This window comes from Dichomitus squalens (assembly GCF_000275845.1).
Source record: "Dichomitus squalens LYAD-421 SS1 unplaced genomic scaffold DICSQscaffold_19, whole genome shotgun sequence".
In the NCBI taxonomy this organism is placed as follows: Eukaryota; Fungi; Basidiomycota; class Agaricomycetes; order Polyporales; family Polyporaceae; genus Dichomitus; species Dichomitus squalens.
Window position 1 is genome coordinate 450,995 of NW_006766901.1, and position 25,754 is coordinate 476,748.

Below are 25,754 nucleotides of genomic sequence, written 5' to 3' on the forward strand. Positions count from 1 at the left end.
CCTCGCTCTCGCGCCTTGTCCTTGGTTGCTAAGCAGCCCCTCTAGTATACTAAGGACCCCCTAGGCGCTCCCTAGTCCCCATCTCGACCTCTTGGTCATTGGGACTAGGTGAGTGACCATAGTGTTGTATCTCTCTTCGATTGCTAATGTATAACTTGGTCATTGGGACTAGTCTGTCGCTATCTGCGTGAAGACTAGCTTCGTAGGTCTTGTGCCTTCGTGCCGGCCTCCGCTCTGCCCCGTCGAGTTTCTTGTTGCGTTTATCCCTCTTTCCCTCGTTTTCCCCCTTTCGGCTCCTCGCCGCTCGCCTACGGGGTCGTCGCCGAACGTCGACCCGAGTCTACGCGCCTAGTCGCCGCGACAATCGGCGTATCTTCGAGTCAGGCACTTTAGAGAGCCATGCGAAGACAAGAGAGATGATTGAGGAGTTGAAGAAGCCTCTGCTATGGCATCATCTCAGCCGGTAAATTTTGTTTTGCATGCATGGATTGAGTCGTAACGCATTGCTCAATCTGGACTATTATCAGTGTCAAGCGGCACCTCGAACCACTCGCTATAGCTGCAAATGTTACCCAGGCCAATGACTGCCGACTTGACCAAGTCCTTCTCACTTTTGGGTTCATCTATAATTTCTTCACATCACTCACAGATCTGGAGGACAATCCTTTCCACGCTGCTGTCTGCAAAAGCCTCGAGATGCGCTGGGCCAAGGCGGATCAAGATGTATTTATCGCTGCAGTGGTTCTGAACCCATGGATCAAGATGCGCCCCTTTCGACCCAACATGCAGCTCTTTACTGAAGCGGCATTTCATGTTGTCCTGACTCGTCTTTGGAAACGCTTCTACCCTGACGAGCCGGTACCAACATCACTCTTTACAGAGATCCAAGAATACTTCGACAGCACCGGCAACTTTGAGTCCTTGCGCACAACAATGGATGCTATTGAGAGCCAGGCTCGTGATCGTGTACGTGTTCATGTGCGTCACTTACAGTCCCTTGTCAATTGACTATTGTTCCAGAACACAGATCCCAATCCTGCAAATGTATGGCGCTCCTTCAACCACCCCGATCTTCCCATTCCGGCTCTGAATCGTATCGCAATTCACATCCTGTCGATCTGCCCCAATTCTGCAAATTGCGAACGACTTTTCAGCACACTCGGATTGATCATGACCGACCTTCGATCACGGCTTGGTCTGCCTACCCTTATGAACCTTGCAGAGCTCCGTCTACATTTGCGAGACGAGAACATTCGTAATAACATCAAGGTACGCCTTAAGCGTCACTTCGGAGATCGAGCAATGGTTCCGCTAGTGCAAAAATCGGCGGAAAGTGAGGCTATTGCTGGATGTCCGTCCACAGAACGTGAGTAGTGATATTGAACATAAAGCTGGTAAACGTCTCACATTATTCACAGGCTCGACAACGCATACAGGCTCTCAGGGAGGTACTCCATCCCAAGGAGCCTTCTGTGACCTTGTTAGGCAGCATCAGTGCGAGGACACCGATGCAAACGATGACACAATCTTCCCTTCCGTCATCAAAATCAAGCTCGAATCTCTCTTCGATTTTTCGCTCTCATACTGGCAAAAACGGAGAGGAGAGTCTGACATGACAGCAACGCTTGATGAGGAGCTCGAGGTATGGAACATCTTGGACATGGATGCTGATGGAGAGCCTGCCATGAACGATTTGGGGACGATTGATGGCGCAGGGAGAGAACAACCAGATCCATTCACTAGTGCTGTACTTGGAATATGATACATGTCGCTATATGACAAAGGGGAGCAGTGAGAGTAGGTGAGAGGGTAGGAGGACAAAGGGCGGGTTGGCAATGCGGTCCGAGGGAGCAGAGTGCTAATTTTGCATTATTGAAAGCTAGTATAGATGCTTAGGAAACCTCCTACGAGATTTGAAGCCAAACGGAGCAGCGGGGAGAGCTCGACAATTCAGACCGCGGGGAGGACGAGCTGACGGAGAGATTAGGCGCCGACGTTGGGAATTAGCGTTGTCGGAGCCGCTGGGTCGCCGACAGGTGTGCGAGCGTGCGAAAGTTTACCGTTGGCCTTGTCGACATGTCGACAGGTTTACTATACCTGTCAACCTGGTCAACGGTTGCGTCAACCCGCACATCACTGGCGCCCGACCCCCGACTTCGAGGCCTCGTGTCCGACGCATTCCTTTGCGCCCCCCTTTCACCCCTCCTTTGTCTTCCGTGCAGGCACTTCGCACGGCGCACGCGTAGGTCTGATGCGAGAAGAGACCGCCGAGACAGCGAAGCACCTCCCGCCAGATTGAAGTACACTTGCGGACCGTGGCACATGTACATCAGATCGCAAAGCAGCGTCCACGAGCGGTTCTACCGCTTACTTCACGCGGCAATTATCCAGGGCCAACGCCCACGTCCAACGTTCGCTGCTGGGCGGCTCGAACGAGCCACGAGGCGGCGTCCACGGCGTCGCGGAGGCCCGCGGGCGGCGACGTGCGACGTGGGTGTGTGGCCTGCGGGGCGGCTCGTGTCCACCCTTGTCGCCTCGCGGTTTGTGCGTGTGCTACCGGAAGCTTGTGCTTTGCGGGATGTCCTCCCGCGAAGTGCATGGTGGGACACTCCGTGGACGGAGAGTTGATGACCGGACTAATCGGAGGTTTGGGGCATAGAAGGTCGAGCCTATCACGTATGTTCCAACTCTGGGGATGGCGAGACTCGGCCGGTCATCATGCGGTAGATCAGTGCGCACGACGGAGTCTCACTGTCTCCTTCTCCCTCCCGTTTGACAGTTGCTGGTACGTGCCCATATTTTCTGATCGTCGTACAGGTCGGCTTACCTCTCTCCGTCGTTGTTGACTGGGTTCCGCAGGTTCCCGCATCTCTATTGACGGCAACACTCACCTCAAGGCGGAAAGCACGCCTTGCGCAGACAATGCATTCTACGGAGTTGACTATATGCGCTTGCGTTCAGTCATCCACCTCCTCAAGGCGTTCTCCATCGTGGACACAACCGATTTATTTCCAGGCTTGCGTTCCACATTCACGTCAGATCTCTTCGACTTCAGGTGCTGGTCCAGTACACGCCGAGCCACAGTGCTCCGGGAACAGGTTGCCATGTTGCTAGCGCCAGCGTGGAAGGCGGTCCACCGGCCTGGGATCCAGAAATCGTCGTCGCTGATGAACGCGAGAAGCTGTATGGATAGGTTCTCAGCGGTGCAAATTAGTTTGTTTCTCGACGTATATGTTGCAGGATGCAGCCACCGCCTCAGATTAAAGAAGCTCCAGAATGATTAGAGCCGGTCGACGGTCGGTAGAGATCTTAGACCTTAGAGAACACCATGGGCTAGTCCACATCCGAGGTACGTGGTCATCGGTAGCTGCTCTCGTGGTGGATTCTTGTCCTTCATGTCCCATTCCGATCACAGAGGTCTCGCACCACGTTCCCTCAGGAGCGACCAATCCGCGGACGCGGCCATCCCACTGCACGTACTCCTTCATAGTCCTGTCTGGTAGATGATCTCCGACCTCGCACAGCACGCACTGGACGCTACGGGCGTCGCTGTCGGCGTTGACGTCCGCAGTTAGCACCAGTGTGACACGGAGGTTCGGGTCGTACCATTGTGCTTTGGAGTTAATCAGGGTCTACGGGCGATCGCGGTCATATCGGGTTCGCAGGAACAGCCCCTCCAAGCAAATCTTCGCACTGAGTTTTGGCGGTACGTACGTCGCAGTGCTGCCAGTGCTGCGACGACCGCTGACGCGCGACTCTCCGTAGGGACAGGAGGTTGTCGGTGGAGGCGGATATGCGACTTCGCCTCATCTACGTTCTGTGCTACTGGGCGTTCGTCACCTTGCTAGACTCGCTCCTAGACTCGCGGCGCTCTACCGCTGCGGAGCCTTCGTGTGACTGCCAGCTTATGTCATTGCCTGCCCGAGGGGCTGCTGACAAAGTCAACGAAAGTCGCGCTGTCACACCGTATCGGGTGAGTAGCCGAGATATATCGCTGTAGACGTCGGGTGATGGTTGCTCTTACCGTGGAGGATATAAATCAATGTGCATCTCACTGAGCACATCATACACCGCCCTCTCATATCTCTCGATGGTCCGGTACTGCTAGAGGAGGTCATCGAGCGGGTAATTGGTCAACCACGCGACCATACACGCGCACTCCCCGAAGTGCCGTAGCTTGCTAAGCTGTTCTTCTTGCCTCTCGCGTCCAGCTTTCATCCTCGCGGACGAAACGATGCCACGATCCAAGGGTCTTATAGGGACGCTCGAGCTCGATCCAGACGTTGCGCTCTCGGGCAGGTCCTTGAGTCCGGTTTGGCATTGAAACGGGGGAGGGATTGTGCCAAAGTCGTTTCGGGACACATCGCGGATATGGGAGAGGACCGTGGACCTCCTCGCGCCCGCGCTCAATCCTCGCCGGACAGCTCGTCATTAAGGGGTTGCAGCCACGAGACAGATACCAGTAACCGTCCTCAGCAGCTTCGGATCGTTCTCGGGCACTCAAGCGCGTCAAGATCGTCGGCAGAGTCATAAGATGGGCTCCCCTGTCCAGCTTCGCGGACACGTTGCGAGGGCGAGGAAGGAGGTTGCACATGTCTCTGAGAGATTCCTGAGTGGATGTTTCATACATGACTTGGATCATAACATCGCGTTGCCGGCTTTCATCGGACGTTCACTATGTCGTTGACAGATCGCCCTAGGTGGAGAACATCATTTTCGTGAGTGCCCTGCTATGTGGTTTCTCATCTGATTGGAGCCGCAGATGTAAACGAGAGAATACGGAGAGAGCTCGGACGAGGAACTTGCCAAGGACGGATACTGCCATTGGTGCTGGGATAAGAACATCAGCCGAGGGAAAGGCATACGACGTCCTATCCCTATAAAGTTAGTGTTGCATTTCGAAAGGAATGTAATGTATGGGTACTTCGGTGCGAAGTCTTGGACCTCGGATGCCCCAAATTGGGTCGAAGCTACCCGTTCGTCGAATTCTTATGTGGGGTCGGTAGACATGTGAGCGAAAGGAAGGATAGGGGGCTTGGAGCAGATGTGGTGACGGACGCGACCCAATTAACTGGAGGATTAGTAGAGAATTCGATACAACCAGGCTGATGAACACGGTTGATGGAGCCAAGGGGCGTAGAACGTGAGGGTCTGCATGGTGGTTTGGGTAAATCGAAGCCAGGTCAACGAGGGCAGGCACCTGTCGCTCACCTATCACTTGGATGCAGCATGTATTTCCGAGTCAAAGCACAATGAGGACTGCAGATCACTTCGAGCGGTACAGACTCATACTAGTAGTCTTCTAGGACTGCTTGCGGTTGAAGTTGAGCGTTCTAACTTGCGCCTGGCTTACATAATGATTATGCCACCACATCATCCATTGACGACGCCGAGGACCATATGTACAAGGTTTTTCTGCCTTCACTCTCATCAGCAGTTCCTGACGACCCTTATGACTCTCTTAGAATAGAGCGGCCGAGGCTTTTCGTCGCGCGAGCCTATGTGGATGTTGGATGAACAGCCTATTTCCAATGCGTCACGACTTCTAATACGTATAATATCTCTTGTTCTCATCCCCACTACTCTCCACTCCGAACGATGCGTTGCTCACTACCCATGGAAATCATAGAGCATGTCGTTGATATGCTTCATCTCGATGTACGCGTACTGCGTATACTCAGTCTTACTTGCCGGGATCTACTTCCCCGCAGCCGCTTTCACCTCTTCTATTCTATCAAGTTTGTGCCCATCCTGCGAGAGGTGGATGCACTGTGCAGCTTCCTCGATGGTAGTCCCGAGCTCGCTGACCAAGTACATATCGTCACGGTACGACCAGACCCACGACCAGCCGCAGGTATGTTCCTAGCGGGGTTACTCAGGAAACTCCCACGTCTGCGCCATTGTAAGCTGTTGGTTGGGGGGACGCCCAGTGGGAGGTGCCCTTGTCCTTTCATCCGAGCACCCTTGCATTCGTTAGGACGGCCCTCTATATCCAGGAGTTGGACTTTCACAGCTTCTACTTCACCTCCTGCGCCGAGGTTGCGAGATTCATATGCTCGTTTCCCTTTCTCCGACATCTCGGATGCTCCGATATCCGTACTCGAAATCCTAGTATCCGGCGGCCTCTCGTTCGTTGTCGTCTACAATGTCGGATATGCAGTATATCGGTAAATGCCCTGTTGGAATCGAGTACATATAGGACTGACGATTGCATATGACCTAGATCATGGAAGACGTCGACATCGCTGTGGTGCGACTCATCCTTGAGCTAGCGAGTGCTACACTCGAACACCTTGAGATCTGCTACTTAGAGAAGTCCATCCTCCGGGTTGTCCACGTGTTTCCAAACGAGAGTACGTGACCAAAGTCATCACTGTCCACAGCTTGTCTCACATCCAGATTATAGACTTCGGTCTGCCTGAACTACCACATTTGCAAGTTCTGACGCTCTTGACTAGGAGGCAGCAGCGGAAAGAAGGAGGCACGCCTCTGAAACGCATTGAAACGCTTCTCCATAACGTCAATGCTCCCTCTCTGAAGCAGGTGCGGCTTCAGATCCGTCCGACCATGAGGACATCTCTTGGCCAGGACTACAACCAGATGATGTGGAGCAGCTTGGAGCCTTTGCTCGCCGCCGGAGACCTGGAAGTGATCATTGAAGTTGTTGGTGGGCGCCCTAATCGAAGGGGATGGTGGAAGCGGATGCTCGAGCGGACGTTACCCGCGCTGCACGCTCGATCACGACTCACAGTCGAGTGTCATGCAGGTGCGCACAAGTGTTTGAACGAGTAGAAAGTGAATATGCGCTGACAGTGACGCAGGTCCCTGTGAGCTGCCGGGTCACGAAGGGGGCATCATCGCCCTGACTCTGTCCCCTGATGGCTGTTGGATTGCAACCGCCTCAGAGGACAAATCCATCGTACTGTGGAACGCTCTGGATGGAACAGCCGTTCGTGACTGGGTTGTCCATTACCACCACGAAGTTGTGACTCGTACAACCCTCGTATTCTCTCCCAACAGTCAACAGCTCGCTTCCTGCGGCTCTCGCGATGGGCGCATCACCATCTGGGACGTCGTTGACGGGCGCCGGCTCGCGACCTTGTATGACATGTTCGATGAAACAGACGACGTCACAGCTCGCGTTGCCGTCGTTCCTGATTCTACATGCGCTCGGTCATCAGATGGTACCATGCTCGCGACAGTATCCCACAAGGACGAGAGCGAGGGGGTTGCGCGGATTTGGGACGCTCGCACTTACAAGCAACTCTCCCCAATCCCCTGTCGTCCAGGGTATACCGGGCCTATCAGCTCTGCGGATGGCATTTGGTGGGCTGTCCTCTATGAAGGGTTGGTGCAAGTGATCGGTGCGGTAGACAAGAATGACTCTCCTCTTGCAGCGCCTTGCCATGCTATCTCCGCTACGAGGGGTCTGAAAGTTTGTTCTTTCGATCCTGCGAGCATGCGGATCGCCGCTGCATACAATGAAGGGAAGCTTTGCGTATGGAACCTCCGTACTGGGAAAGAGATCTTGCTCCAGAAGCAGCAGGATCAAGAGGCAGCAGACGCGTCTCACGCGAAAGTCGTACAGTTCTCTCCAAATGGTGCCTTGCTTCTCAGCGTCTGGAAAGCGACCGGAGAGATGGACATCTGGGACTCTTTCAGTGGCGAGTCGCTGAGGTGTCTGTCTCTAGGAGGGCAAGACAAACCCTACCAAGCCAACACAGCACTGTTCTCGCCGGATGGGCGATACGTCGCCTCAGGGTCCGAAGATGGCACTGTGCGGTTGTGGAGTGCCACCGATTGGTCCCCGGTGGCTGTATTCGCAGAGCATCCCAATAGCGTAACACGGCTTGCCTTCTCGCCTGATGGGAGGCTGCTCGTCTCGGGAGCGGAGGATGGCTCGTTGTGCATGCGTGATCTGCGCGAGCTGGAGTTCAGCGACTGGATTCAGGTATGAGGGTAAAGTCCACGTCACAGCTGTCCTGGTTACTCATTCCGAGACTGTGTATACAGGACTCCCGCCGACCGAGACTCGGCGAAGATCAATAGTGTAACAGCCTAGGCGGATTCAATGCAGTGGCGACACTGTCATTGCCTACGGATGGCATATGAGAATCGAGATTATGGGGGCTGGGGGCTGCTTCTCTTCTTCGTCCTTCCCAAGCACCGACGAAGTTGAGACTGCAAGGTGTACAGGAGAGTCGGCATCCCCAGTAGGACTATCTTCCCCCGTGAATCAGATCTTTAGTAGAGTACTGCTCGAGCTGAACAGTTACTTAAGCTACGAACAACCTACAGTAATCACGTTACCTCACTTGGCGCACTCCGCCCACTACCGATCGCAAGCTCGTAAGCCTACACGTAAATGCTACACTTTTAACTTCACTTACAAGGTGTGGTCTCCCCATTGTTTGCGGCTTTCATGGCACATTCGGTGTCGGTTGCTTCCGCCTTGACTCGCTCGACAGCGAGTACTGAAGGCTCCTTGATCTCTTTGCCTCTAAGTATGTAGGCGCATCGACGCATCACCTTTCCGGCACCGGACTAATCATGAGGCCTAGGAAGTTCGGGAGGGGACGAGGTCAGCGACGATGATGAGCCTCGTCAATAGTCGCACCCGACGGAGTCGCATCCACTTACGAATGTCATCGGGAGCAAGGAACCGGCACAGCCTCCGAGAAGAGCGGATCTGATCAATGACATCGACTCCTTATCGGGATCCCGTCTGGCTCTCTCTGGACATTCTTGGTCCAGCAAGGTCGGTTTGTCGCTTGCTCCTCTGAAGTTCCAGAGCATGCTACAATCCCGTTTATACTGTCAACGCATACTCGCGCTGTGGAAAGGCAGCCTTGTCCTACAAGTCCGGTAGGTCGGGGAATCGCCCCTCGCGGGGGAGAACAGATCGTATCCATATTGGGTATGGCCCGCGTCCGGGCATCTCTGGTCGTGGCTCTCTATCGTCAGGCTTTTTTCAGATGCCCTGACACACTTTCCTGCGGGTATTCTTTTATCCTCTTCAGGTGCACCACGCGCAGCCCGCTTGATCAGCTTGGTAATTATGCATTCCTACTCCACTATCCACTGTCGTATATAAACTAGACGAAAAGCCGGAGATCCCGGTATTTCTGGCGTTGCTGCCTTACTCCTCCCCTTGAACACGGGTGCCTTCTACAGCATGGCTGATTCCACCGCTTCCGCTGCCGATCACGCAACTGTACCACCAGCGGCCACAACGGAGCCCAGCTCAAAAACGCCGACCTTTGTTGAGTCGGGCGAGCGAACGGAAAGTCAAGATGTCGTATCCCAATTTCAACATGAAGCATACGGCCCTGGCCCAGGAGAGAAGCCAGAAGACACTTTCGAGATGACGATGGCCCCTGACGACCCTGACAACCCGAAGACATGGTCGAGGCCATACAGGTGGTTCATCACGATGTTGTCCGCGGTATTGGTTCTGAACGCGTGCGTTTATACGTCCTTCTCGAACCTGCTTCACGCATATTGAAGTGCGCCGCTGCATCAGGACCTTCGCGTCGTCTGCGCCGTCAGGGATCGCGGGCCAGCTCATAGAACACTTTCACATCAGTAGAGAGGTCGCGACGCTCACCATCGCACTCTTTGTTGCCGGATATTGCGTCGGGCCACTTGCTTGGGGACCCCTGTCAGAACAGGTCGGGCGGAAGCCCGTCTTCGTTGTCTGCTTCTTCGTCTATGCGGTATTCCAGGTTGGAAATGCCCTGGCGCCCAATACCGGTTCTCTGCTCGTTTTCCGTTTCCTCGGAGGCATGTTTGCGGCATCGCCGTTGGCGAACAGTGGGTGCGTGGGCTCGATGATAATATGGTCTACGCCTCGCTCATCACCTTTTGCTGCAGAGCTGTCATCTCCGATATCTGGGACGCGGATACGCGAGGCAAGGCTTTAGCTCTTTTCACGCTCGCTCCTTTCGCTGGTCCATCTCTGGGTCCTACTGTGTCTGGGTTCATGAACGTCGCAGGCGTATCTTGGCGTTGGGTGTTTTATCTGCAGGCAATCTTCGCCGGCACTTGCCTGGCCGCAGTCGTCTTGTTCCTCCCCGAGACATATGTGTAAGTTGACCCCGTCTCGCATGATCTCTCGCGCATCTGACGGCGTGAACCAGACCTATACTGCTCGTGAGGCGTGCCCGCCAGAAGCGCAAGGAAACGGGCGACGATCGGTACTGGGCGCCCCTTGAGAGAAACAAGCTGCCGCTCTCGCAACGCTTGAAGCATATCCTGGGCCGTCCCTTCGTTGTGCTCTTCTCGGAGCCCATGTTGCTCGCTATCACGGCGTACATGAGCGTACGTACCGCTCGTGATTTCACGCCGGGTATTGGGCTGACGTTTCGTCTAGTTCGTGTACGGCGTCGTGTACCTCCTGTTCGAGGCGTACCCGATCGTCTTCACCGAAGGCCACCACTTCAACACAGGCATCTCCGGGCTCATGTTCCTCCCCATCTTCGTGGGAGGCGTGGCGGGCGTCGCGATCTACCTCGGCTACTTCAACCCGCGCTACGCCGCCGCCATCAAGCAGTACGCGCCGCACCCCGTGCCGCCCGAGGTGCGCATGGAGGTCTGCACGTACGCCGCGCCGATCTTCGCGCTCGCGTTCTTCTGGTTCGGCTGGACGTCGTACCCGTCCGTGTCGTACTGGGCGCCGCTCATGGCGGGCTTCCCGATGGGCGTGTCCGTCGTGTTCATCTTCCTCGGGCTGTTCAACTACACGATCGACGCGTACCTCGCCGTCGCGGCGAGCGCGCTGTCCGCGATGACCGTCGTGCGCTCGCTGTTCGGCGCCGCGTTCCCGCTGTTCGCGACGCAGATGTACGACACGCTGAACCCACGCTGGGCGTCGACGCTCCTCGGGTGCATCGCGCTGCTCATGGTCCCCATCCCGGTCGTGCTCGAGCGGTACGGGCACCGGCTGAGGGAGCGCAGCAAGTACGCGCCGTCGCGCGCGCTGCCGCCGAAGGCGCAGGCGGAGAAGGGCCCGGGGGGTGAGAAGGCCGTTTGAATGAAAGTGTTCGCGCCGTTTTCTGGTCGCTGTGGACTGCGTTATAGACGTTCCTTGGTTAGACATACATTCGTATAATTATAATGAGCTCGCGATGACGATATCAATACCAATAACCTCGTACATGTGTACTATATCCAATCAATACTCAGTCATATCCGGCATTGGCTACCGCTTTGGCTCGCATCCGCTATTGCTTTCAGCATCGGGTCCGGCACCGCGGGTGACCGGCCACAATTCGTATAGCGCCCATTTGACCTCGCGAGAGCTGTTGCAGCTGGACGAACTTGTGGTGGGTGACGCACGCCAGAGTGGACTGGGCCCAAGAATGAGAGAGTAGGGATACTGTTACGGATGATACAACTTCGCGTTCACGCCTCGGCCTGCGCCTGCTGCTGCTTCGCCTGCAGCTGCTCCCTCCACCGCACGAGCATCTCCACGCTGATCATCTTCAAGCCCCAGCGGTCCGCGAACCGCCTGCACCCGTCGCGCCGCATCATGCTCCCCTGCTCGTCGTCCTCGACGAGCTCGCAGAGGACGCCGGCGCGGGGGAGCCCGGCGAGCGCACAGAGGTCGAGCGCGCTCTCGGTGTGGCCGCGGCGCGCGAGGACGCCGCCGTCGCGCGCGCGGAGGGGCACCATGTGGCCGGGGCGGGTGAAGGAGGCGGCGGAGACGGCGGGGGCGGGGGACGCGAGCGCGCGGACGGTGAGCGCGCGGTCGTGTGCGGAGATGCCGGTGGTGGTGCCGTGGGCGTAGTCGACGGTGACGGCGTAGGCGGTGCGGTGGGGGTCTTGGTTCTGGGGGACCATGGGGGGGATCTGGAGCTCGTCGAGGCGGGGGCCGGGGAGGGAGACGCAGATGTAGCCGCTGTGTGGGGGGGGGGGAACGGGTCAGCGTGAGGCCTCGGGGACATGCCAGGGGTTGGCGTTCCGGACGACTCGGAGGGCCGAGAGCGGGCGGGGGGTGAACGCGGACGCGAAAAGAGGACATACCTGGAGTGCTTGATGAGCCAGGCCATCTTCTGGGTAGAGACCGCACTGGCGGCGATGATGAGGTCGCCCTCGTTCTCCCTGCTCTCGTCGTCCATCACGACCAGGAACTCGCCCCGCGCGAAGGCCTGGATCGCATCTTCGATGGGGTCGAAGGCGAAGCTTTCGCGGATAGGGGCATCAAGCACTTCCTGGGGACGGGAAGACGAGGCGGTGGCGGGTATGAGCGGGAAGTCAGTTGCAGCCATGCCGTTCATGTGCAGGATAGGCTTGGAGGCAGAGATAGATGACTCGGGCTGGGACGCAAGAGCTACGGGCGCCATGGCTGTGAACGCCGCAAGACGATGGTCAGGAAAGGACTTGGTGGAAGGGGGATTGAGCGGGGTGCAAGGTCGGAGCGGACGTCGACCATGGCTTCATGGAGATGCGCGCCCGGGGGCGTTGAGTAAGGAGGCGCGTGATTACAAACTATCCATTCGTGAGCACGCGTCTGGGCCAGGAACTCGTGCAATGGCTGCGATGTTACAGATGCAGCGACTGCGGTAGGTATATGTATGTACGAACTTGAAACACATTGCCTGTGGACGACCTACCATGCATCGGCCGAGCGGAACAGACGGTGGATAAGAGCGTTGACTGCGACGAGGACGATTGGCGGAGGACGGATCGGCAGCAGCCGGAAGCAGGGCCGTGGCCAAAATTTATACGGCCAAGTACGGCCAAGTTGGGCGTGCAGCCAGCATCTCGTCCTCTTCCACCACCACCCCCACCTAGCGCCCCCGCCGCTTCGACTCGGACAGGCCATCCAGTCGAGCCCATTAGATTCCTATATATTATCTCCTACGACCGACCGATAGATAATACCCCAGATGGCTCACCTCGCACCCTCCGGAAAGTGGGACGCCAGGTGCGTTTCCTTCCCGCTTTGACGTGTCATCCGCACTCGACTCACCGTCGTCGTGCCCAAAGGTATCTTGGCCCCGTCCCTCACGATGCCAGCTACTACGCCAAGTGTATGCTTGGTGGTGCTCTTGCCTGCGGTTTCACCCACGCCGGCATCACGCCTCTCGACGTCACAAAATGTAACATGCAGGTACGTTCGTCTTGTCTCTCGCGTCGCCATTCAGTCTTGCTTTCTTCTCGCTGCAACGGTACATCCACACAATATGCTCTACCATGTTCTTGCGCTCTCGACTTATTCGACGAAAGAGGGCTCTGGTTGTTGTAATCGACCAAGGTTCCGGTGATTGGTGCGCGCGCGCTGGCAGTCCCCTTGGCCGGTTCCCGTGTCCCTCCATCACTGACACTGCATCCACCTGTCGCTCCGATCCGCTCGCCGATGCCACCCGCACTCGCGTGTCTTGTTCGCGCGGCCTTGTCCTGATGCTGTTGCCCTTGCGCGCATGTCCCCTCGCTGTCGCGTCGGAAACGTGGCGCAGCCGAGTCATAAGCGCCTGCCGTCCCGTATCGGCCCGCCTGTCTAGGATGCATGTCGCACCGTCCGACCAACGACGTTCATCTCCTCTCCGCACAGGTGTTCCCTGGCAAGTACAAGGGCCTCATCTCCGGTCTCCGCACCATCGTCGCCGAGGAGGGCTCTCACGCCCTATGGAAGGGTGTCGGCCCCACCTTCGTCGGGTACTCCCTCCAGGGTCTCTTCAAGTACGGTCTCTACGAGGTCTTCAAGGACGCCTACTCGAACCTCGCCGGGGAGGAGGCCTCCGCCAAGTACAAGCCCGCCATCTGGCTCGCCGGCTCCGCCTCTGCCGAGGTCTTCGCCGACATCGCGCTCTGCCCGCTCGAAATGACCAAGGTCAAGATCCAGACGAGCACCCCGGGGACGTTCCCCGTGCCCTTCCTCGCCGCCCTCCGCGAGATGAGCCGCCTGAAGGCCGAGACGCGCTATCCCTTCGGCTCGCTCGTCCCTCTGTGGTCGCGTCAGGTACGTTCCTCGTGTTCTCGAGAAGCGCGCGGCTGACGTCACCCCGCACGCGCGCAGATCCCGTACACGATGGCGAAGTTCTTCTTCTTCGAGTACATCGTCGGCCTCTTCTACACGCACGTGTTCACCGCGCCGAAGGAGACGTACGGCAAGGTGACGCAGCTCGGCGTGACGTTCGCGTCGGGCTACATCGCCGGCGTCGTCTGCGCCGTCGTCTCGCACCCCGCGGACTCGGTCGTCTCGCTCATGGGCAAGCCCGAGAACCGCGGCAAGGCGCTCGGCCAGATCGCGTCCGAGACCGGCATCGTCTCGCTCGCCACCAAGGGCCTCGGCACGCGCGTGCTCATGATCGGTACCCTTACCGGCTTCCAGTGGTGGATCTACGACTCGTTCAAGACCGCGATGGGCCTCGGCACGACTGGCGGCAAGTAAGCGTCGGCACGAGGGAGCGGGAAGATGGTGTGTGTGGAGCGGTGGGGGGAGACGTGCAGAAGCGTGCGGGACGGACGGCGCGGTACGCGTTGTGGCTGCGGTCGATACGATACGTTCTTCTGTTATCCTATGTCGGTGCCCGCTTCTCCCTGTCAATAGAGTATCACGGACATACCCTACCTCTTCGGTGTGCTGAGGGATACGTAAGATGCGACAGACAATCATTGAACTCGGAGGAAGCCGTGCAGAGGTCACCGTCGAAGATGCAATCCGCGGGCCTATTAGAATCACAACAGTGTAGTAGCAGAGCAGAGGAGGCCTGTCAGAGCAGCCCAAGCACGATCGATTTCGATACAAATCCCAGAGCAACACGCAGAGAGAGCACAGCGACAAACGAGACTACTACACCACAAGCGGGCGCGACGGGGCTACAAATACAAGGTCCGGAGACCGAGCGTCCACGACGTCCTACGACCGTTAAGGTCGATCAACTACACTACTAAAACTATGAGAAACAGCCAAACAAACAAACAAACAACAGAGGCAGAGGAAGCTAAAACACCAAGTCCACGAGGAGGGCCACGCCGAAGGCGGCCAACGTGAGGAGGGGGCGCCGAGTGCTGTAGCCCTCAAAGGGCAACAGCGGCTCCGGCGACTCCTCTGGCTCCTCTCGCGCAGCCTCGCGCTCGGCGGCCAGGTCCGCCGCTGCCAACTCCTCCCGGAGGTCCTGCGGCAGGTATGTGGGGATCCACCGCTTGCGGGGTGACGTCGCTTCGTGGGGAGCGTCCGCGGGAGCACGAGCTCGGGGGCGGCGCGGTGGTGGAGCCTCGGAGTCGGACGCGGACGAGGAGGACTCGGACTCGGGAGGCGGAGGCGGAGGGGGAGGACGGGCCTTCTTGGCCTTCGCCGGGCTCTTCTTGCTCTTGCTCGTGGGCACTGTCTGCACCTTCTTGTGCTTGAACTCGCGCGTCGGTGGGGCGGGCGGGGCGGGCTCTGGGGGAGCTGGAGGAGACGGAGGCCGAGAGCGCGGCGGGTGGACGGTGACGGACGACTCTGACGCTGACGACGTCGAGGTCGTCGACGGGGCGCGGAACCGCCGGCGCGGGCGTGCGGGCTGCAAGGGACGGTTTCGTCAGTCCGAGGAACTGTGGGGAGGAGAGGCGGAGGTGTTCACGTACCTTATGGCGCGGCTCGTCGTCCGGCGGGAAGTAGCGGCGGAGGTGTTCACTGAGACTGCGGCACGGCGCGAAGGGCGGGAGTTCGTCCAGGCGTGCAAACCTATCGTTAGTGTTCGCGATCCGATGCGGGTTTCGTCTCCACCGTGTCGGTGGGGGAGTGTCTGGGGGAGGGGCGACTGCGTGGGACGCGGTGGTCGTTGCTTTGACAGGAACCTCGGTGCTTGCGGTAGGGACTGCCAAGTCCGCAGCGGGTGCAGCCGTGATCGCTGCTGGTGAGACCTCAGATTCAGGAGGAGGAAGGCTGACCAAGGCCTCAGAGCAGAGGTCGGAAACACGGATAACTTCACCCCGTTCCTCGGAGAAGGTGGTGGTGGGCGATAGCCTCCCGGCTTCAGCGTCGCAATATCCGTGTGCACGCGCGAACAGGCCGGAGTTCTCTCCAGCTGGCTGATAGGCCGAAGCAGAGAAAGACGTCTCCGCCTGGGCACCGGACTCACACTGTGGTTGGGTATGTACCATTGCCCCTCCCTGAACGTCCGACTCCAGTTCAAGCGGCCGACTCTGGAGTGCTGCCTCCGTGTTCGCTGTGTCATCGAAAGCGTTCTCAGATCCTGGGTCTTCTGGTACTTCCTCGCTCGAATCTTCTCCACTTGGAGTAGGAGGAATAACAACGTTTGCATCGACGTCGAGCAGCCAGACGTGGTCCTCTTTCATGGGGATGGAGACGTCGGCAGGGAAGGAGGCGTCAGATGCCTGAAGCGAGTCCGCATCCAGAGATCCAGCGAATGCAGTTATGGCGAAGTGAGGGTCATGGGGAGCAGCGGCTGGGACGTCGCAATACGAGATGAGATCCTGCCCGCTGTTGAGAGTGCCGACAGAATGAGGCTCAGAGGCTGTAGTAAATCCAAAGTCGATCAAATCAGAGACTCCCTCATCCATCGCGCTTCCGGTATGCGCTAGGATCTCCTGCCATACAGCTTCATCGAAAAGGAAGGACGATGGTGGATCGCGGGTGTCGACACCAAACGCATGCTCGAGATCAGCAAGGGCTTCGGCCATTTCCGCTGCCATGACTTCAGCCAGATGGGCGTCGTCGGTGGTGGAAGGTGGGAACGGAGACCGAGCGGTTTGCGATGTTTGAGCGTCGCTAGGAGAGGGCAACGTTGATTTCTGCACAGGGAATGCCTGCGGACCAACGTCAGAAGGGCGATCTTCGGCGGGATCCCACGCTGCAGCGATCTCTTTATCATCGTGGGTTTCCGCCAGAAGCACGTCGCCATACAGTCCTGATGTCGGCGGAGGAGTTGAACGAGCGACATCCGATGGTGGTCTCATCTGCTCGCGGTTGGAAGACTCGATAGGGAAATCGGATGAAGATCTCCCTGCTGTCTCCTGTGTTGGCTGGCTCCTGCATGATCGAACATCATGTCAGCGATCAATCTAGCAGTGTTTCTTGCGGCACTTACTGCTGGATTGATGGGGCTGACCGGCGCTCCGAGCCTGGCGTCGTAAATTGACGGCTGCCAGAGCCGGAAGGCCGTTGGGTGTGACTGTCTCCTGAGAAGCTGGCGAGGTTGAAGATCAACGTCTCGGGGTCGAGTGCACGAGCAATGTCTTGGGCCGCTGAATCAGTTGACATCGTGGTCTGCGTTTCCACCAGAGTATCAGACGTGTCCTTCGCTTTGCCTTTGCCCTTGTCAGGCCGTGAAACGATGGTCTCCGCAACTTCAGGTTCAGAATTGCGGACAAAGCTCTCGATATCATCTCCCGGAGCTTGAGTCTGAGGTCGATACGAGGGCCCAGTTTCATTCCGAAGGGCAGAATGAGCTCGTTGTCCTTTGGTCGCTTGATCTTCGTCCGGAGGTTGAAGATCTTGTCTGGGAGTTACCTCGACATCAGCACCGCACATCAACGAGCATGGGAGTGAACTCACTGGGACGGACCGGACGTGCGCGTAGCAGACGCAGACGCAGACTCAGTCGATTGACTAGTCAGGACTTGTGCAGAGATCGACTGAATGAGCTTCCTGCGCGCCTCGTCCTGTTTCATTTGAGCCTCCCTGCGTCGAAGCCTGGCGGCTTGTGCTGCTTCTCCGCTAGGGCGATTCTCAGTGGAAACGCAAGCTGCATTTGCGAGCAATCGAAGGTTGTAGGCGGATCCCGCTCCGTTGTAATCTGCCACGACCGGAAGGATCTGGGGACCACCGGATCCGCTGGATGGTTCAGAACACTGAGTGGGGATTGTGGGAGCTCCAGAGTTCGACGAAGAGGAAGCTGCAGAAACTGTTGGAGGAGTTGCAGTGACCAGCAAATGGGGCGATTCCTCGACAGACACAGCTTCGGGCGCAGGAGCGGGTGAGGGTTTTGCTGCTACCGGACGCTTGGTCGGGTTAATGAGTGCAGACTCGTCATACTCGTTGCTTTCTTCCTCGCCTTCTTCGTCCCCTTCTTCCTCGGAAGTCTCCTCATCCTCCTCAGGGGTATAGTCATCGTCTTCGCCTTCGTCATAATCCTCATCGTTATAGAGGTCGCCGTAGTATTGCTGAATCTCCAGCTCGTCGTCCGTCTTCCCGAGCGATACAGCATCTTCATCATCTTCGTCCTCACCCTGCGCATCCTGCTGATCATTGTCTTTGTCCTGAGCGACTGTGAACTCGTTGAGATCACCGACTCTTTTGGGACGCCCTTCGGGAGGACCGCTAAAGCCGTTAGAGGCGACGACCCGCTCTGGACCTGCCTGCGCAACAACGGGCGCAGGGACTTCTGGAAGGGCTTTCGCAGGCGCATCCTGCTCGACGGGCAGGGGACTTGATGGAGGAACACCTTCATCGTTAGTGTCGGGAATGGCGACTGGCTCCCACTCTGTCTCGTCGTCAGTCTCTTCTGCTTCGTCCAAGGGCGGGTTGTTGATGACGGCAGGTTCGGCGGGGGCGGCAACAGGTTCAAGATCGTTCTCAGACGTTGGCGACACTGCGATAGACTTGTTGTACTTCATCACGATACTCTGCTTCATTGAAGCAGAGGGCGTCTGGGCCGAGGTGGAGGTGGGGACATCAAAGAACAAGGATGATTGGGGAGGATTCACTGAATCCTTCGCAAGCGGCTGTTCCTCCTCGACAGGAGTCGGTGGTGGTGAAGGCGCAGTAACTTGGATGACGATCGCGGACATGTCGCAGTCCACCTGGCTGTCGAAAGCGGGGGACACGGTCCAGCCATTGCCGTCCATCTCGATGTCTTCCATGGGAATCCTCCCAGGAGACGGATCGATGGTCATGGCCTCGGACGCATGGAGTGAAGGCGGCTCGGCAATGTGGCGTCTGCGACGAGCCTGCAGACGGACACGCTGCACCATATGCTGGGCAGCGCGGTGGGCACGACGTTGCCTACGCTGCACGTCCAGCAACAAGCGTCCGCCGGGAGAGGCATTAATGCTCACATCGTGTCTCCGCAACTTGCTGATCGCCTCACGAACAGACTGAACGCCGAGCTCGGCGCAAATGTGAGCGCAGACCTTCACATGACGCGGCTGGATAGCTGTGAGACTGCGTAAGAAACGACGGAGAGGCGGAGCACGGATCTTGAGCCGTGGCTCTATGGCAGCTATTTGAAGCAATCGCATCGCAGCTCGTTGGTGACCGTAAGGGCGGCGGCGGCGGCGGTCGTGGCGCCCGAGGTGTGGCACCTTGATGTCGACTCTCATGTCGGAGCTTGCGGCGGTATCCATGTCGACATCATGCGATTGTATGACGTTGTCTGTATGGCTGGCGAGCTGCGGGACTGCGATACATTGGGGAATGCTGATGGGATTGGCGACGAACGGCTGGCAGAATGACGACGACGAACTAGCGGACCAAGATGACGTCGACGGAAGTGGGGGAGCTGACGACCAGGATGGCGCAGATGCCCAGGAGGAGATGGACGTGGTAGAAGGTGACGCCGACGTCCAGGCAGATATCGATGGTGCGAAGACGGGTGCAGGTGACCAGGAAGATACCGGGGGTGGCTTGAACGACGCAGACGCCATAAAAGTGGGTGGCGATGACGCGAACGCTGAATGGAATTGGGGAGTTTGCGGTGTGGCGGTAGGCCAAGCCATTTGATATAGCTGCTCGTCTTGAGCAACGACAGCGGCGATGCTAGAGGAGGGAGGGAGGGAAGGCTATTGGACGGCGCGGACGAACGTCAGGTACTGATAAAGCGCTCCGATGATGGCACAGAACAAAACGAACATACCTGGGCTGGGGTTTCCGAGTCAACGAAGGTCTCGGACAGCGCCCGCGCCGGCGGAGTTGACGATCTCCGGGATGTTGCTCCTGCATTCTCTGTGGAGGGAGCGGCACCATCCACGTCGTCCTGGCCCTTTCCCTTGCTACATCCTGAATTCAAACGGTAATCCTCCTCGTCCTCATCGTCAAGCCCTCCGAATATCGCTTCATAGTCCGGATGCTTGGAGGACTCAGCTTCTAGGTTACTAGACTCAGCTTCGGGTGGGACGGGTGGCGTCCACGGATACGGTGACTCTTCGGGACTAGAATCGCGATGATAGCCTGAACTCAACGCAGGGGTGGACGCGGTAGGAGTATCGTGCAGCTGGAGGGCGTCTCGAGAATCGGACTGTGGCGGCTTACGATCAAAGCCGTTCTCGAGGAGCAAGTGCGGGCTCCGAGCCGCCATTTCGCTCTCTAAGTCGTCGAGGAACGATTCTGCCGCCGCTCGTTGTTCTGGGGTAGGCTCGTCCGCCACAACTACGAAGCCTTGCGCATCGACTGGTCGAACGATGTCCTCGGTTCCATTGTCTTCTGCTTCTGTGGAGGCCTCATCTTCATCGTCAGTATCGAGGTTCTCCTCGTAGCACCCCAGGTTGGGACGGTAGACACGTCGATGGAGCTTGGACACCCGACGATGCGAGGAGACCTCGACCTGTTCCGTACCAAGACGTTTGATGACACTTCCGGTATCCATAGCGAGGTATGAGGTCATGCCTTCATAGGGCAGGATGGCAATCTCTATGGGCGCCGGCGAATTAGGACGAGTGGGGACCAACGAGCTGTCATCGTGCTCAAGTAATGGAACCGATGGCGCCGACGGATGTGATGTGGGAGGCGGATTATACGGTTCGTACGCCTCCGGTACACGTTGATGCTCTGAGCCGATGAGGGGGGGAGAGGGGATATAGGGGTAGAGGTCGTATTGGCTCGGGAGTGGGGGGGAATTGGGGCGACGCGCCGGGGGAAGAGGTCGCAAGGGCGAGGGAGAGTGGATGGGTAGAACTCGCTCGAACCTCACTGTCTTCACTGATTTCTTCACCCTTGACCTCCCTGTCTGCAAGGTCGGATATGGAGTCGCTCGGTGACCCAACTTTTCCGTACGCCGGACGCTTGAAGGCGAGCTGAAGTTCATGAGTTAGCGAAAGGTTATCATGAATAAAAACGGTAGATCAATACGAACGGATCAGCAGGAAGATCTGTTGACTCATGCAGCAACGATGTGGAGCCAAAGGCCGCGGCTAGGTCGTCGAGGTCGTCGTCGCGATCAGCCATGAACGATGGTGCAGAGTTTGCCTCCTTGCGGATGCTGCGCACTATGGACTTTCTGCGGTTGGATTTTGACTTCCGGGCCTTCCAAGGTTGCGCTGCAAGCTCAAACCGGAGAATCATCTGCTCCAAGTCCTCCAACTGCTGCCGCACCGCCTCACGCTCAGCCGCTTCTTCATCTGACAATGTGCTGGCTCTGAATAACAGTCTAGAGGTCAGTGCACGAGTGCACGTGAAAACAGGAACGCCTACGTCGCAGAGATGAACTCTTGCTCCTCGAACTTAGGGATTGCCACGCCATTGCGCTTGAGCTTGATCGACCTTCCGGAGACTCTGACTTGCCCGTAGGCAGTGTTCTGGACGCGCTCCGACGCGTCCGACTCGACGTCGGCTTGAGTGGCGTCGGCGTCTTCTGGCGTTGCAGGAGGTGGCGAGACAATCAGCGGACCAGAGAGAGACAGGCTCGGGTGAGCGTAAGATGCAAGAGTATTGTTGTACTGACATACCGTAGGGGGTCGTGGTAGGAAAGGAGGAGTCATGCAATGTACGGTCCATGTTCGTTCGCACTGTGGCGGGTGTGTGGTTGGTTCCGAGTCGTGTCGAGGAGGCGAACGCGACCGCAAGCAGGTTAGTGAGGGGAGGTTTCCAATAAATTGGCGCACAGGTCTTGACGCGTCGCGCTCGTCGTGAAAGTGGATGGGGAGGATGGGGAGGAGATGGGGGAAGTGGTGGCGGGAGGAGAAGTGCGCATACACGGGCACCTACTCCGGGCTCGGCTAGGAGGGCGGTCACGGTCCGGGGGACTTTGGTGGCAGTGGCGTGCACCTCCGTTACCAGACTGCTTGCATCCACATAGACTGACGATCAGGGTATTCGCCGAACTTCCATCGCCTGCCTTCTGCAGAACGAGGGTGCGCCTGGAGCGGACGCATTTGTTCCCGCGGTCGACGTGCCAACTCGTCACCAAAAGAGAATCCTTGTGCACACTGGCATACTCCGTGGGCATAGATTTGTCGACGCGCATGGATAGCGTGGCCGTTTCTGGGGTGCGTGGACCTGGGCGGTTGCCGGGCTTGCACAATAGCGCACGAAGAGAGACCCAAGTGGTCAGTGCCTTGTCCTTCGCTAATGAGGCTCAGCACAGCCACACATCCGATTCGCTTAGACGACTCCGGCAATCTCCGCCCTTCCTCTTCATGAGTATATTCATCCTCTTTCGCAAGACGAAGTCTGCACCGTGCGCGACAGAAGTGAAAGCCTGCCATAGAGTACATATTCTGTGGAGTGTTAAGGCACTCGAGGAGAGGACAGAAGTACTTACCTGTGGTAGTGCTATCTCCACGGGCGCGCACTAAGAGCCTCGCGGACGGATGAATAGATCTTTGTGGTAAGGGCTCCTGCCTTCCTGGGATTGAAGTCCGCTAACTCACTTCGGCGCAACACATGTGTCTTCGGAACATCGAGAGAAGACGCCATTCATCATACGCACCTACGATTGTTGCTTCCCCTACCTATGAGAATATTGATGACCGTGCCCATGGGCGGCGGATCGATGTGCTCCAACGACGCGAAGGATGATGAGAAAGGATGCTGATTACGCAATTGTAAGTACGCACGTTGGTGTTGGAGCAGAACCAAATAAAGCTAACGATACAGTGACAACGTACTACCTGCGATCTCCAGATACAAGAACAGAAAGAGAGAAGATACCGGAGGACGCATCGTGGCTCTCGAAGCTCACGCTCGCGATCTCCGCAAACCACGATTCATCAACCAACCTCCGGCGTGCGCGCGGCCGCGCGCGTTCTCCTTTTCGAGCAGGCGGGAGCAACACTCAGTCGCTGCCAGTAATACCGCCCGTCGCTCCAGGAGCTGCGATACGCGCCGCGGCGTCGTCCTGGGTCGTGCACGCGAGCGACGTCCCAGGCTTGTTGACGAGCGGGAGCGCGAAGCACTGCGTAGTCGCCGCGCAGCCCATGTTGATGAATTTGCCCCCCACGCACATCGCGAAACCGCCGTCGATGCACGCCTGGTCGCCCTCGTTACACGTCGAATCCGCGGAGAGCGTTACGAACTGTGCGTTCAGCTTCTGTGCGTCGAGGGCGTTTTGGAGCTGGAAGTCTGAAGATGACGAGGATGAGGACGCGCTGGATGTGGCGGACGCGGCGGCGGAGGTAGTCGTGGCGGCGGCTTCAGTGCTGGACGCGGCAGCCGCAGTGCTCGTAGCAGCTTCAGCGCTGGTAGTTGCGGCCTTCGTGGACGATGCAACAGGAGATGCCGAGCTCCCAGAGTTCGAGGCGGAGCCGGAGCTGCTGGGGATGTTTTGAAGACCAGGATCCTGAGTGATACTGGTGAGTTGGCTGCCGTCAGCAATGGGCCCAGTGGGATTCGCGGGGCAGGAACCAAGGGGGGAGAGCGGCGCGGAGAGGCCGAAGGGAATGGTGCCCGCTGAGCCGAGCGCGACGCCACCGACGAACGTCTGCTGGTCCGCGCCCTTGTACTGGCACTGGAAGAGGCCGTTGAGCTCCGAATTCTTGGGATCCTTCTGGCAATATGGGACTGCCTGCGAGTTCGGCTGTTTGAATAATATCAATATTTAAGTCGCGAAGGGGTCGATGAGGGACGTACCGTATTGCGCGGTTGCTGAACGAAGACCTGAGTGAGCTTGATCATGTCCGCGTCGTTATCGAGCGTCTTCGCAAGGTCGATCATCGCGTCCGCTGAGTCCTGTTGGTCACAGGGACCAGCGGCAGCGAGCAGCGTGGTGAACGCCGTCACTGAGAGGGGATTGCATTGTTCGGCACCACCAGCCGCGAGCTGCCCAAATTCCAATCAATGTCAACATTCGTTCGCACGGTTCGAAATATGCCAAGTTGCTGCTGAGGAGTAAACACAAGCGATCAGGCCACTTACACAAGCATTCTCCCAGAGAGAGGTCGAGTCAGCAATGACTTGCGCGATGCGCTTGTTGAGGAGAGGCGCGCCCTGTGCGTGCATGACGAGGGCAGAGAAGGAGAGAAGGAAAGCTGAAGTGAGCTGAACCATCGTGAAGTTGAATAGTGCTAGTGGAAGGCTAGATCGCGTCTGGGCCTAGAAGGGAGCGTCGAGCTATGCAAGCAGAAAAACGATCAACGAGAGGAAGACTAGGGTCGGAGCACTGCTCGAGCCGGAAGGGTGAACTGAACACTTGAGAGGGAGAGGAGTGGAGAACAAGCATCGCACTGGTATTGCGGTTTATATACACACATGAACTCCTTGGGTGCAGTCGCGCGCTGTTCTTCGTGTTCGCATGGACAGCTTTACGTTGCGTCCCACGAGGATGACCTATTGTACCGGATCGGAGGCGCGAGCGGTAGAAGGCAAATGCCCGTCTCCATGCAACAATGTCGGAACCCACGGATGCCGTTCTTTTCTCTCGGGATCGGACAGGGCTTCCCAGAGCTTTGTCTCCTTGGCATGGGTCGTCTGTGCTCAGAAACAAAACGAAACTGTACTGAGTTCACAAAAAAAAAGACGTCAAGGTGTCTTTGGGGTGAAGCAATACGTGAAGCTTGAGCTTGAGTGACGGGCGTTGAACATGGTTGCGGACAAAAGTGCTTTGCATATTGAGCGCCTGTTCTTTGTTTGGGAGCCATATTTGCCCACCTCGCCAGGCGCGCGCTGGCCTCGATTGCTCTCTGTTTGCAGGCTACCCATATAGCCGCACTCGATGCAGTGATTGCTTCATCATTTTCAGGCGGGCTGTGTCTGCAGGGTGGAATTGAGCATATAGCGCAGAAGCGAAGTTCTCCATCATGTCCTATGCCAAAGAGCCCCAAAGCAACGGGATTGGACGAACGTTGAAGCTGAAGGGCCGCATCGGAGTAGGTTCTAGGCTAAGGCAAACAAAAAAGTGGAACTTGGAAAGCCTTGGAAAGCCAAAGAAAGCTCAGAAATCTTGTAGAATTTTGATGCAGTCCATGAACGAAGGCCTTCTCCCGCTGCGGCTCTGACGTACTTCGAATTCGCTTGAACAGAGCCCCTGGAGAAGAAGCCATCTGCAGGCTGCCCATTGCTCTATCTAAGGAATCAGGTGCCTGGGTGGGCAGCCCTGCCACTATCGCTGCTCAGAGCCAGGCACAGCATCGCACAAACTCCTGCTGAGGCAGTTACTCCCGCGCGACGGTTGAGTCAGAGCACCTTCCCGTGATTGCTCCGCATGGACCCCCCTTCTGAACTCGCATGCCGCAATGCCGCTGCAGCTTCATAGAAGCTTGAGCGCCTGATCTCCATCCAGCGTGTCTTCAGAGCAGAGACAGGACAGCCTCAACAGCGACGAGTAGAGTACGATCATTGCGACTCGCATGTGGGACTCACCGCAGAACGGAGTGCGATGCGGATCTTCTTAGCACGAAACGATTCCTCCTGGGGTGTAGAATCCGCGCTTCAGCTTCGAGACCATGCCTCGTTGTGTTTTGAGGTCTGGTGAAGTCATCTGCAGCTATAGCTCTACTCTGCGAAGTGCGAAGCGGGGAGATCGCAACGATGCGGGCAAGAACGTCAAAACCTGGAGCAACATGGCAAAGATCAGGATGAGATGTGATAGCTCACAAGACGAGGGAGCACACATACCGCCGTCGTCATGGATGCAAGCTGTAAGCGCGAAGTG

General features: G+C 57.4%; 9 protein-coding genes across 9 annotated transcripts in view; 6 read left to right on the plus strand and 3 right to left on the minus strand.

The window, feature by feature from the left end:
* DICSQDRAFT_62505 (uncharacterized protein) overlaps positions 1–1,762 on the plus strand; it is a gene marked incomplete at both ends in the record, with an annotated part of 9,977 nt that extends 8,215 nt beyond the window's left edge. The window contains 4 exons of the mRNA XM_007366686.1: positions 340–463; positions 528–966; positions 1,021–1,366; positions 1,419–1,762. Coding sequence (XP_007366748.1) covers positions 340–463; positions 528–966; positions 1,021–1,366; positions 1,419–1,762 — 1,253 coding nt within the window. The remainder of the gene's footprint in view (positions 1–339; positions 464–527; positions 967–1,020; positions 1,367–1,418) is intronic.
* Positions 1,763–2,157: 395 nt separating this feature from the next.
* Positions 2,158–3,995, minus strand: DICSQDRAFT_137418 (uncharacterized protein). Its single transcript, XM_007366687.1, has 4 exons — positions 3,766–3,995; positions 3,416–3,710; positions 2,860–3,349; positions 2,158–2,785 (listed from the first exon to the last, which is right to left on the minus strand). Exon 4 carries the CDS (start codon positions 2,597–2,599, stop codon positions 2,384–2,386), a length of 216 nt encoding a protein of 71 aa, XP_007366749.1. The 5' UTR covers positions 2,600–2,785; positions 2,860–3,349; positions 3,416–3,710; positions 3,766–3,995; the 3' UTR covers positions 2,158–2,383.
* A 1,603-nt stretch (positions 3,996–5,598) lies between these two features.
* DICSQDRAFT_62682 (uncharacterized protein) lies at positions 5,599–6,171 on the plus strand (the record flags this gene model as incomplete). Its single annotated transcript, XM_007366688.1, has 1 exon — positions 5,599–6,171. The coding sequence occupies one exon, from the start codon at positions 5,599–5,601 to the stop codon at positions 6,169–6,171; it is 573 nt and encodes a 190-aa protein (XP_007366750.1).
* A 1,282-nt stretch (positions 6,172–7,453) lies between these two features.
* Positions 7,454–7,930, plus strand: DICSQDRAFT_24715 (WD40 repeat-like protein; the record flags this gene model as incomplete). Its single annotated transcript, XM_007366689.1, has 1 exon — positions 7,454–7,930. A coding segment is annotated over one exon (477 nt), but the record flags the coding sequence as incomplete, so codon positions are not given.
* A 1,205-nt stretch (positions 7,931–9,135) lies between these two features.
* DICSQDRAFT_107376 (MFS general substrate transporter) lies at positions 9,136–12,486 on the plus strand. The gene is made up of 6 exons (XM_007366690.1): positions 9,136–9,462; positions 9,524–9,817; positions 9,874–10,086; positions 10,140–10,320; positions 10,373–11,899; positions 12,025–12,486. Exons 1-5 carry the CDS (start codon positions 9,176–9,178, stop codon positions 11,030–11,032), a joined length of 1,635 nt encoding a protein of 544 aa, XP_007366752.1. The 5' UTR covers positions 9,136–9,175; the 3' UTR covers positions 11,033–11,899; positions 12,025–12,486.
* A 404-nt stretch (positions 12,487–12,890) lies between these two features.
* On the plus strand, positions 12,891–14,395 carry DICSQDRAFT_62789 (mitochondrial carrier protein; the record flags this gene model as incomplete). The annotated part of the gene is made up of 4 exons (XM_007366691.1): positions 12,891–12,928; positions 12,991–13,114; positions 13,556–13,963; positions 14,021–14,395. The coding sequence occupies 4 exons, from the start codon at positions 12,891–12,893 to the stop codon at positions 14,393–14,395; spliced, it is 945 nt and encodes a 314-aa protein (XP_007366753.1).
* Positions 14,396–14,948: 553 nt separating this feature from the next.
* Positions 14,949–21,661, minus strand: DICSQDRAFT_171056 (uncharacterized protein; the record flags this gene model as incomplete). Its single annotated transcript, XM_007366692.1, has 8 exons — positions 14,949–15,509; positions 15,574–16,981; positions 17,040–17,450; positions 17,507–19,731; positions 19,806–20,961; positions 21,021–21,302; positions 21,359–21,518; positions 21,613–21,661. 8 exons carry the CDS (start codon positions 21,659–21,661, stop codon positions 14,949–14,951), a joined length of 6,252 nt encoding a protein of 2,083 aa, XP_007366754.1.
* Positions 21,662–22,687: 1,026 nt separating this feature from the next.
* On the minus strand, positions 22,688–24,608 carry DICSQDRAFT_137422 (uncharacterized protein). Its single transcript, XM_007366693.1, has 3 exons — positions 24,020–24,608; positions 23,735–23,923; positions 22,688–23,681 (listed from the first exon to the last, which is right to left on the minus strand). Exons 1-3 carry the CDS (start codon positions 24,149–24,151, stop codon positions 22,941–22,943), a joined length of 1,062 nt encoding a protein of 353 aa, XP_007366755.1. The 5' UTR covers positions 24,152–24,608; the 3' UTR covers positions 22,688–22,940.
* Positions 24,609–24,639: 31 nt separating this feature from the next.
* DICSQDRAFT_137423 (uncharacterized protein) lies at positions 24,640–25,416 on the plus strand. Its single transcript, XM_007366694.1, has one exon. The coding sequence runs from the start codon at positions 24,901–24,903 to the stop codon at positions 25,096–25,098; it is 198 nt and encodes a 65-aa protein (XP_007366756.1). The 5' UTR covers positions 24,640–24,900; the 3' UTR covers positions 25,099–25,416.
* The last annotated feature ends 338 nt before the right edge of the window (positions 25,417–25,754 follow it).

What these genes read in the sequence shown, in the direction of transcription:
- DICSQDRAFT_137418 (XM_007366687.1), bottom strand. Translation starts at nt 2,599, where the DNA reads ATGCACTTCGCGGGAGGACATCCCGCAAAGCACAAGCTTCCGGTAGCA.
- DICSQDRAFT_107376 (XM_007366690.1), top strand. Translation starts at nt 9,176, where the DNA reads ATGGCTGATTCCACCGCTTCCGCTGCCGATCACGCAACTGTACCACCA. An exon ending in TTCCTCCCCGAGACATATGT is followed by an intron (nt 10,087 to 10,139) that starts GTAAGTTGACCC and finishes GGCGTGAACCAG; the next exon opens with ACCTATACTGCTCGTGAGGC. An exon ending in CTATCACGGCGTACATGAGC is followed by an intron (nt 10,321 to 10,372) that starts GTACGTACCGCT and finishes CGTTTCGTCTAG; the next exon opens with TTCGTGTACGGCGTCGTGTA.
- DICSQDRAFT_137422 (XM_007366693.1), bottom strand. Translation starts at nt 24,151, where the DNA reads ATGGTTCAGCTCACTTCAGCTTTCCTTCTCTCCTTCTCTGCCCTCGTC. An exon ending in CTCTCTGGGAGAATGCTTGT is followed by an intron (nt 23,924 to 24,019) that starts GTAAGTGGCCTG and finishes GAATTTGGGCAG; the next exon opens with CTCGCGGCTGGTGGTGCCGA. An exon ending in TTCAGCAACCGCGCAATACG is followed by an intron (nt 23,682 to 23,734) that starts GTACGTCCCTCA and finishes TTATTCAAACAG; the next exon opens with CCGAACTCGCAGGCAGTCCC.
- DICSQDRAFT_137423 (XM_007366694.1), top strand. Translation starts at nt 24,901, where the DNA reads ATGTCCTATGCCAAAGAGCCCCAAAGCAACGGGATTGGACGAACGTTG.